Below are 11,329 nucleotides of genomic sequence, written 5' to 3'. Positions count from 1 at the left end.
TGTACTCAAGCACTTTATGAATATCTTAGAGATAGCACTAATTAATGCACATAACTCAACGTATAAACAAGATAATCACATATACACCAACCTTTGAATGTAATTAAATTTCAGATCAAATTTCACGTTTTTAATGAAATTATATGTGTGTCCGAATAAACGAGTGCTCGAGGCAACAGTCAGACAAATTCATCGAAATGATCTAACTATGGTCCACGGTGAACCATTATTCAACAAGATAAAGATTAGGTTACAAATGCCAACTTTGTCACCTGATAAAAAGATTATGTCAACTTCTTAGGAATGCGACTGCTAAGAAAACCAAACAGTTCATTAAGATTTTGCGTCTGAGCTGATAATTTTGTTCGACAACATTTGGGCACATAACTGTTTGCTACCTCTATTAATAAAGTCTGAGCTTGTAACTTTTCTTGGATTCTATAAAACTGATTTAAGGACAAATAGTCGATTGTACTCCTGAAGTATGAAAATCTTGATATTTTGCACCATAAACCTATTTCACAATTTACACTCTTTCGACAAATCCATTGAAATATAGGGTGTGAAGCTGTTAGAATCGAATGTGATATTGCACAGGTACGAACTGCTCTTCAACCTTATGTATTTAAGTTAGCGATTCTCTTGACAATTTCACTGTTCTTTCTACCTCATTCGATGAAGTTGTAAACAATGTCGATCCCTTGATCGATTCCCTTTACTCTCCATGTGGTTTGTCTAATCGATGCTTCATAAAATGTAGAGTTTTGGAGGCTAACTTTTGTTCTTGGTCCTTAATCATGATGATCAGCAGCCTCCATTACATTCTCGAGAATTCTGATCCAATATACCGCCAATCACATCTAAACAAATCTGCTTAATTCAATAATTCTCTCGTGTGAAGATGCCACATCTGCTACATGCCATTGGATTTCTGCTTCAGTGGAATGACATGTGGTATACAGATACAATGGAACCCACTAACCAATATCTTGTCCCATGCAACATTCCATGCAAAAACCTGACTCGACATTTGTTTGATGCTCGCTCTTGAACTACAACTGCATAACAAGGTAACATGTTCCAAACCTTTAAGATTGTATTGTTCTAAAATCACTTGAAAACACCACATGGAATCATCACACACGCGGCTAAAAGCATATGGTTCTGTTTAAGCACCGCTACCAACCAATGTATTTATGCGGCTTAATTCGTTAAGGTTAGCAATTGTTCACCAGTGGGAGATGAACTCGATGCATATTTGAGGTCCTACAACTTTTTGAAGAAAATGAAAAGAGAAAAAGAGGGGGAGAAAAAGAAGTCAAAGAGGGTGGTGAATTGCATTTGTGGTGGGTGTCTTTGTTCATATTTGGGGAAACAAAGACCAGCAATTATTTAGTGGATATATCAGACATCAAGTTTTGCAAGCGAAAGAATCTTTATGCTAGAAGAGTCTTTTTTAGTAGTTAATATAATGAGTTAAATACAAAATTCTTTCTTGCCAAATTCTCAGATATCTCAAGGGGAATTTGTGATACTATTCCCCATTATAATGTCTAAGAACAAAAGGTCTAATAAAGTTCAAAAAGCTAGATAATGTACATGGATTTAAAGATTTACCCTTTTAGCAGATTTGGAAATTTTAGAATATGCATACCAACCTTTTTTTATAGCGTGCAGTTATAGAGGTGTTTCTAGCAGATTTGGAAATTTTAGATAATATACATGGATTTAAAGTTGGAGGAGGTTTGGGTTGAATAGTAAGGTGAGAGGGATTGTGAGTAGGAAGTCTTGGTTCAAAACCTTATCCCAAAAAAAAAAGGATTTAAAGTTGTACTCTTCTAGTAGATTGGTAAGTTTACAATATGCATACCATTTTTATTTATTTATTTTTTTTTGTAGTGTGCAGTTATAGAGTTATTTCTTGGTTAATAATTTATCAAAAATTCGAAAAAATTTCTATACCCTTGACTACAAATTAAATTATTTTCAATAATATATTCTTTAATGGGTTAAATATAGAGCTAATCTTCTATACACTAATAATATATATACTTTTTTGTTTAAATGCATGACAATTGGTCATAATTTAAATTTGAAACTAAAATCTTACATTTATGCCGTACATCTAACTCTGCTAGTATATGTATTCTCGCTATCTAGAAGATTAACCCCTAACTATAATTATTTGGATTGATATTTTTTAAAAAAATTTTTACATTTTTCATAAACACGTTTTCTAATCATCCTTAATCATTTATCGAATCCTTGCACATGTTCACTCCATATGGTCCGGCACATCCCTCATGGTAGTTTAGGTAGTAGTCAAGTAGTGACATTTGTCAGTATCATGTCAAACGATCGATGCAGCTATAAACATTGAACATATCACATTCTTGAACAACAAAATGTCAACAGAGACTAAAATACACAACTAATTTCATTTATGTACACCATACCTTGTTCAACTGAAAAACAAAAATAGAACTGACTTTAGTTCTTCTGCTTTTGCTACCTTTGTATCTACGTATTTTGTACCATTCTTTCTCATAATATTTGGTATTATGTTTACATTGATATTATTAGCATAAACATCCATAAGGAATTTGAAGCAAGGGGAATTTCTGAGGAGCGGACAACACCTTTCTACAATAACAAAATAAAGGTTCTACTGGAAAATAAATTTTGTCCCATTGAATTCTTTTGGAATAAATGATATTCCTCTTTAAAAGTATCCTACGGTCAATTTTTTTTTTCTTGGAAATTGAAAATCCCTTCTTGGCCAGTTCAAAGGGATTTATTTTCATGCCATTATCAGCACTTAACATTTTTAGCTGGATGACTATAACCTCCTATGTCATACCAATAATTTCTTCTAAGTCATGTGGAAAATCTTTAAGATTTGTTTCCTCTTCATTTTTCTAATGACATCGTATAGAACAAAATGATATGCCATATGAAATATTTAAGTTTGAAGCCGCGACTGAAATGTCACCAAATAAAATGAGATGTCATTAGAGTCCATAAGCTTATTAAGGAACCTGAAAACTTGTAGATATTGTGGGAGAATCTTTTCCAAGATAAGACTTATGATAGATTCCAAATTTCGATTAAAATCACCAGAATTGCCCAAAGCCCCCAAAAACCATTATGGATTTTTAATATGCTTTCTTTCTCATATTCTTATCCAGTTTAGGCATTCATCATCGATCAGTCAGTCCATAAAATGTCAAAAACTCATATTTGAATTTCCATTGACGGGCAAATTAATTTTTTCTTTCCTTTTCTTTCTTTGGAAGGATAATTTCTCAATTTTAGATTCAGAGTTAACCCAGAAAAAAAAAGTAGAAAACAGAAAAGATAACCTAGAAGAGGAGGAGGTATAAACATCAATTTTTGTTATAAAAAAGCTAGACATATCATGGTAAAATTATATGCGTAGACAAGCATGTGATGATGATACATGCTAGTGGAGCCAATTGATCAAAAGTTGCACTAGGAGGCACTAATTCACCAAAAAGTCATCAAGATCTCGACGAGGCCAGTGCATGATGACAAAAATTTAACTAATTAACTATTCATCATCTTTACAATAGTTGTACCAAGGAGGTTTTGTTTATTGTATGTAAAGTACTCGATCACAAGGAGGACTTAGAGGGACGTGACATACATGCATGATATTAGGGTGTCCATAAAGCAACCAACAGTTAGGTACGATGTGGTATGGTGGGAAATGCTTTGTGGGCACCTGTGAATTATAGGCCTCCAAAAAACCGCTAGTATCAAGAAATAAAAGGTGGTTCAAAGGATCAAAAGTTGTATCTGGACATACTCATATTCGACTTTTAGTGTCGGGCATACTCTGGGGAATGCATATAAGGTGATTGCTTGTTAAGTAATTTAGGCAACTATTCATAAGAATTCGTAAATTAAATGGGTTAGGTTTGAGTGCATGCTAAACAAATGTTGGGCAAGTTTTGATAATTTTGGAAGTAATTGGTCACCTTTTTTCAATTCTATGGAGATTCTACACCTTATCAACAGGGATAGACAAAGAGGAGGCCCTAAAAATCAAAACATGGATCTCTTGAGTATGTTGTTAGTGTTTTTATCAATTGAGTTGAATCTCCAAAACAAAGAAATTGGTCTTCGATTTAATAGCATAAGTTAACATCCAACATAAAGAAGGGTTTGGTTGATAAGGACATTAATTAAATAACCGTGAATTTTTTTTTATTTTTCACGAGCTTCATTCCCTTGCAAGGATTTGAGGGGAAGTGGCTTTGGTTGATAAGGACATTAATTAAATAACCGTGAATTTTTTTATTTCTCACGAGCTTCATTCCCTTACAAGGATTTGAGGGGAAGTGGTAGATGTTTACCACGATCAAGAAGAAAATAGAAACATTGGACTTTAGTCCGATGATCAGGAAAAGTCTTTTAAATCTCTCTCGTGCACTTGTTTGGTTTGGAGGCTCACCCCAATCTCATACAAGTCCAGTTCAATGTGTGTGTATATATATATATATATATGTATGTATATATAGCGTAGAAGTAGTGTAGATTATTACTGCTCGATAAAAAAAAATGAAGAAAGTAGGATGTCCATTACAGAATTTTGGACCATGAAGTTGGCAACAAAAGTGGGGGACACTTTGGATTCAAAAACTTTGTATGCATGCTGGGCTAAGTATGGGCCAATCCAAGCATCCAACAGGTGTTTCCTCCACTCAGTCGCTATAATTTCTTTACAATCCCCTAAGTTTTGTCTAAATTGTAGGGCCTGTTTGAAACCCCAAGTTTTTTATAAATTTGTATGCTTCTAGTTTTTTAACAACTTTTACTACAGGAACCCCAAAAAACTTATCAAAGTTTTTAACCTACACACTTAAAAAATTTTCCCTTCAACTTTTCTTCAACTTTTGTAATACACAAAAAATTTCCCTTCAACTTTTCTTCTTTTTCCTCCCTCACCCAACCCACCACGTCCTCTGTCGCCAACCACCACCTCCACCACCACTCTTGGAGCTGGTCACCTATGCCGGCCTTCCTTTTTTTTTTTTTTTTTTCTCTCCCTCTCCCTCACCCCCTCACCCCCTCTCCTCCTCTCCTCCCCTCCCCTCTGTCTCTCTCCCTCCCTCGCCACCCTCCCCCTCCCGCTAGCTACGATTTGGTTGCGCGACCAGATCACAAAGGGGGAGGGAGGAGGGGGAGGGGAGGAGAGGGGGAGAGAAAAAGCTAAAAAAAAAGAAAATCCATGGTTGCAAGCTCTAGCCTCGGAGGGCGAGGGGGAGGGGAGAGGAGAGGGAGAAGAGGGGCAAAGAAAGGAAAAAAATTGCAAGATGGCTGCTGGGCGACCAGATCGCAACTAGGGGGAGGGGAGGGTGACGGGAAAGGGAGAGGAGAGGGGGAGAGAAAAGGCAAAAAAAAAAAAAATCCATGGCCGCAATTCTCTGGCATCGGAGGGTGACAGGGAGGGGGAGAAGAGGGCAAAAAAGGGACAAAAAAATTGGAAACATGGTTGCTGGATCTTCTACATCAGAGGCAGAGGTGCAGGGGGAGGGGGAAGGGAGAAGAAGAAGAGAGGAAAGAAAAGAAAAAAGAAAAAGAGAAAGAAAGAAAAAAAGTTTTTCATCCTAAAAATTTTTCTTACAACTTCTACAGTAATCTACAGTAAAGTTTTAGACAAACACCCAAAAAACTCACCTTCCAAACGGGACCGTAGATTGGTCTGGAGAGGTAATGACATCTAAGTTCAAGTGCCCAACTAGTCATTTTTGGGAAAATAGTGAAATGATAAAAATGGTCTCTGCATAAATTACATTTAACTCTCCTAAATTTTGCCTAAGTTATAATATGACCCCGGTAAGTTTGTTTGTTTGGCAAGAATAATCTTCATCAAACAGGTAATTGCATTTACTTTTGTATATAGGAACAATTTCTATTCTTTTGACCAAAATTGAATGTACCATGAATGATAGAAGCACAAAAACAGTAAATACAACTGCGTTGCCTTCTGAAAACAATTCTATCGACTTTTTCATGAGATATCTTCCATTTGCAGCTTGTTTCGATCTGTCCCTTCACTCAAGTTCTAAGAGTAACAGTTGAAGACATGCAATTTGGAGCATATGGGTCTTTGGTTCCTTTTCTTGCGTTGTAATCTACTTTTTTTTTTTGGGAGATTATTACGAATTCGTTTAATCCCCTTCATATTGCAGTGGAAATTTTGCTCCTCTTAATTTATTCTTACCTAATATTTTTTTTTAAAAAAAAATATATCAGTAAACCAAAAGAAAAAATGAAACTAAAATTTTTAGTTATAAATCTTAAGACTCTAGTGTCAAGATCAAATTTATTCTCCGTATTATTATATGGATCAGTTTTTCTTTCCTGTTCAAGGATATGTTGCACGAAATTGAATAAATGCAAGTAAATTTCTTATGTTTGGTACATTTGAACACTTTCAAAGCACCTCATACCTTTTCATAGAACTCTCAATTATTCTCAAAAAGTACAAACAAATAATGTATCCAACAATTTACATACGTTTCAAGAAAGGACCTGTGTATGGGTTCCAATAGTGGAAGACACTACCAAAAAGGGAAAAATGAAGAAACAAAAAAGGAACCTAAGACGGTATAAAGAAAAGCAAAAGCAATCGTTGTAGATCCATACTATGGATTTGGCTTGAAAATCAAATGATAAGGCGATGTTGTTTGTACTGCCATACTGATCTTGCTCGGACTATCTCTGCCTGATCAGCTTCCATGCGAAGCAAATGCGTGCATTCCCAACCTTTCTTATCATTCTTTACTACCAATTTTGAGCTGCCTTCTTGGTCATCTTTTCCGTCTGGTTTCATACTTGTTAGGGACTCGAGAACATTGGATTGAGTGCATTCACGTCTATATTCTAATGTCATGCTTGTGAGATTATAGTCCTCTAAGATATTGATGGGCACGCTCTGCAGCAAAAAAATGGAAGAAAGAAACATTAAAAATCGATCACCTTGGTTGGTTATATATACATGTTTGAGCTTTCTGGTTTAGCTCTTCCAAAATTCTATGTCCAAGTGGAAAATGAATGGCTAATGCCTTGTTTGGATTGTAATTTTCGCGGGAAATTTTTTCCAATCACATTTCAAGAAAGAAAAATATTACAATATTGTTTGTCCATAAAAAGTGCAATCCGAAGGGGCTAAAGTTTTTAAGAATATTTACATTTGAAGAGCAACTTGAGTGAACATGAAGTGGGGAAATTTTAAGGATTGACCATACCTCCAAAATCCATCCTATGTATTTGACATTATTGACGTGCTGGTTAGCATCCATGTCATTCCATCGAGGCTGGATCATGAAAATTAGGAAAACTTATTAAAACATGGCAAAAATTTAGCAGTAAGCTACAGTAAAAGAGCAAGACAATCCTCATCTCAGAGTACCTAAACAACACTTACAGCTAGACCTGATCGGATTCTTTCTGCTGTTTCATCAGTCAATTTTTCGATCTTTTCGCTATCAGTATCTTCTGTGGATATTGAAACTCTGTTCAAGTAAAAGGGCTGGACTTCTTCTCTTACTTCATCTGGGATTTTACATAACCTTCTTGTTTCTCTGTTCATTATCACCCATGTGCTGCAGTATTGATATGAATCGAATATTCAGACAATTTATAGGTGCCAGAAGAAAAAAGAGAGTACATAATTGGAAAAATGGTGAACCAATTATTAATCTTGAAGATTGATCACCTTGTTGCCCTTGTTATAATCTTTTGGGTGTTGTAGTCTCGAATTACCCAGTCTCGACGCATTCCATTCTTACCTGCTGCAGCTACCCAAGTATCAATCTCAACAACATCGCCCCTGCAACAATATTATGCTTCTCAATCAGTTTTATCACTTTATTGCTTGTCCCAATTAATATTTTGATTAGTATGGAATTGAGATGACAATCAAACACTAAGGGAGGTAATGACTTAATTACAAGGTTTCACACACACACACACACATATTGCAAAGTGATTTCAGTGGATAGATGGTGAAAAAATTACCAGGAGCTATATTTCTCGACTTGGATATGAATGCGAGTGACCACCCAAATGAGTTTCCGGAGGCTCATCTCACGAGTTGCACCAAAACCATTTCCAGACACACCAGAGCTTGTTACATGATTCAGAGCTGTCTCCTACATTCATTTTTCAACACAGCCATATAATTAAGATAACTTTTCAAGTACTCCAAATTTGTTGTTGGAACTTGGAAGAGACTAATGCGTTCATTTTGCACTGCCATTTTATCTTGGCTAACGAATAGCAAATTGTTGAAAACAAATTATCCGCTCTGAAATTTAAAGTTTGTTGATCATACCCTCTTGAAAATTCTAATACTTCTTTGTTTTCTAATCCTGCATATTTGCCATCCATGATTAGTTTCTAACTCACAAGCACTAGTGTCTCACGAGTCTATTAATTATAAAATCAACTTCAGAAAATGCCTTTAAAGACCTTGACATGAAATTAGCACCTATATATGCCAAACAAATTGGATTAAGGTCGAACGAAAAATAAAGAAAGCTAGGAACTAAAATGAGGTGGTGATATGCAAGTTACGTGTTATAACACAAGAATATATAACAAGCTTCTATTTGGAAGGATCAGCAAATATGTTGTTACATATGGAGGAAACTTTCTTTTTTTCATCAAAATTTGTGATGTACAGATGATTCGGAGAAACTTGATTTACCAAAGAAGATTGTCTTTTATTCGATCTTCTTGAAATTGTTTAAAGAAAACGTTGAAAAGATAAAGAACCAACCTGAAGAAGATTCATAATGGTTTCCATGGTCGCAGTCTTCTCTGGTCCAATTTCGTAGGACCTGATAATAAACGACTGTCTATACACAAACCTGTCTTCAACGAATCTTCCAAGAAGATACTCATGATTTGGCTCCTCATTGCTATTTTCTTTCACCGATGGACACTGTTCTTGTGCAAAAGATGGTATCCCATCAACATAAATCCCATTTACTTTGTTTCCATTAATTGTTTGAACATTTCTTGGAGGGCCTGTTGTTGCATTCACCCTCAAAAAGCGCCTAAGATTTCGACCATCGGACCTCGAATTGCCCACGAATTTTGCTACTGGGATGCCCACACTGTCATGATTCTTGATCACCTCTGGCTTGATCAGGCAAGGATAATTCAGAAAAGCATGTTTTATCAAGGCCATGATAGCTAATTTGCTGTCATTAATTCCAAGTTTAGAGAAATAATATATTGTACTTGCAATGAACAAAATCCAAAGAATGTTTATCAAATGCTAATGCAGCTTCTGGCGAATTATGTATCTTGGAAATGACAACATATTTTAAGATTTGTTAGGTATATCTACTTGTAGAAAGAATCAAAACTTTCTTGAAACTAAAAGGGGATTGACCAAATTGAATTAATGGAGCATTGGTCTGGATTTTGTAGCTCAACTACTTTTATTGTTGGGTGGGGAAGAAAGTAACTACTTCTTCTTCATCATCAACTTGCACGCAAAAATAGAATGAGACGTGTGGTTTAGTTAGTTTACAATATTGCGTGGTGAATAGTCTATTTCTAATTGCATTATACGACCAGATTTGGTGAATTTTAGATAAGTGGATAGAGGATATATTTACCATCTCAGTTTATTTCTTGTGTGGTTTTTTGGCTGGAAACATGGACAGCCTCGGCATTGTTTCTCATGTTTGTGTCTGAGAGTAAATGCGTAACAAGAAGGAAATGTGTGTGTCACAGAAGAAATTTGGAAATGGCCTAAAAGCAGGGAAAAAAAAAACACTTTCTCATTGAAAAACTGAAAAAGTAAGTACTCTCTTCAAATGAAGAACATAAAAGAGGATTACAACAGCCTCTCAAACTGAACCAATAGTTGGCTTCATTTTTTTTTTTACCTGAAGATATGATGTTTCACTAGGATAATTCTTTATTTGCATTCGATAATCCTGGTATGGAATTATCCTAATTAAGGGAATCGAAAGAAACCATTACTCGAGAAAGAGCAAAACAATTGACTACTAAAATAAAAATCATCCGGTGATTTGATCTATATTACTGCTCTAATGGCAGGTTAAACATGCACTAGAAATTACATATCTGCAATTTAACATATTCAATAGGTTCAAAAAATTGTAAATAAATCTAAAAATACAATAAATTTCAAAGTTGTCTAGCATGATTATAGGGTGAATTATCATACAAGTCGTTAACTCATAATTTCTTTCTAGGAAATTTTTGGAATATTCCCTTGATACAACTCCCAGTTATCTATTTACCTCATATAAAACACTTTGGTGCAATATATAACTTCCAGAATCTCCAACCCAAATAGGATCTAAGTTTTACTACTTTTTTTTTTCCTGCTTTTTTGGAGATAGCACTAAGTATTATTTCTTCCATGATTCTCACAGATTAACCTTTATGATTATAGATGGCATTATTTTTTGTTAGAAAACAAAAGCTTAACATGAAACGCACTTAAATGACCATTTATTAATTCTGAATGAATCGCACAAAGAAACCATATTGGATAAATGTAGATTTTAAAAAAAAAGTGAAATTACACAGTACGAATTTTTCACCAGAATCATACCGAAGATTTTATTCTTGGACCAACGCTCTGCATTTCCTTGTTAATTTAGCTTTTGGAGCAAGGCTTTCTTTAGCTCAATATCAGCCCAAAGAAAGAGGCCAACATCACTCAAGCTCGGATCAATTAATACCACATTGTTTATGCCTAGTCTGGGCCTCAATGCTGATATCACGCTGTGCGGTACTCGAGATTTTTTTTTTTTTTTTTGGTCTTTTCTCCACTCTTCGAAAAGCACCACAAATTTTATATTAAAAAAAAAAGGTATCACAATATATAAAGCAATTTTGTAGCAAATTGGCTCAGTCTATGTTAAAATAAAGTAAAATTTGTTTAACTAATGCCAAAATAAAGTTCGTGATGAAGTTGTTTGTATTGTAATTTTCTGCTAAAAAATTTTTATATTTTTTTTAAATCACTTTTTACGTAATACACATCAAGTCGCTACAATACATTTTTCTATAAAATTTTCAAAAAATAACAATTCAAACACAACTGTGTTTCACGCCCAATACATATAAACAAGTATTACATCTTCGCTTTTTAAATTTTACCTCTCCCTTATTGAGGGGAAAAGAAAAAAAAAATTACACCTTGCAGAACAAGAAAAGGGCTAGTTTTTTCCATTTCGGCTGACATTGTCTTAGCCTAAGGTCAGTCCAATTTCTCTTGGACCTAAATCTTAAGCACAAGATTATC

At 34.8% G+C, this 11,329-nt stretch overlaps 1 protein-coding gene across 1 annotated transcript; it reads right to left on the bottom strand.

Annotated features, from left to right (window-relative positions):
* Positions 1 to 6,461: 6,461 nt before the first annotated feature.
* On the bottom strand, positions 6,462 to 9,487 carry LOC113741272 (palmitoyl-acyl carrier protein thioesterase, chloroplastic). Its single transcript, XM_027268769.2, has 6 exons — positions 8,813 to 9,487; positions 8,050 to 8,183; positions 7,748 to 7,861; positions 7,457 to 7,634; positions 7,278 to 7,346; positions 6,462 to 6,964 (listed from the first exon to the last, which is right to left on the bottom strand). Exons 1-6 carry the CDS (start codon positions 9,224 to 9,226, stop codon positions 6,695 to 6,697), a joined length of 1,179 nt encoding a protein of 392 aa, XP_027124570.1. The 5' UTR covers positions 9,227 to 9,487; the 3' UTR covers positions 6,462 to 6,694.
* Between the last annotated feature and the right edge of the window lie 1,842 nt (positions 9,488 to 11,329).

The sequence above is a fragment of the Coffea arabica genome, chromosome 4e (assembly GCF_036785885.1).
Source record: "Coffea arabica cultivar ET-39 chromosome 4e, Coffea Arabica ET-39 HiFi, whole genome shotgun sequence".
Classification (NCBI taxonomy): domain Eukaryota; kingdom Viridiplantae; phylum Streptophyta; class Magnoliopsida; order Gentianales; family Rubiaceae; genus Coffea; species Coffea arabica.
The sequence above is the reverse complement of the archived record's forward strand: the minus strand, read 5'-3'. Positions and strand labels throughout refer to the sequence as shown.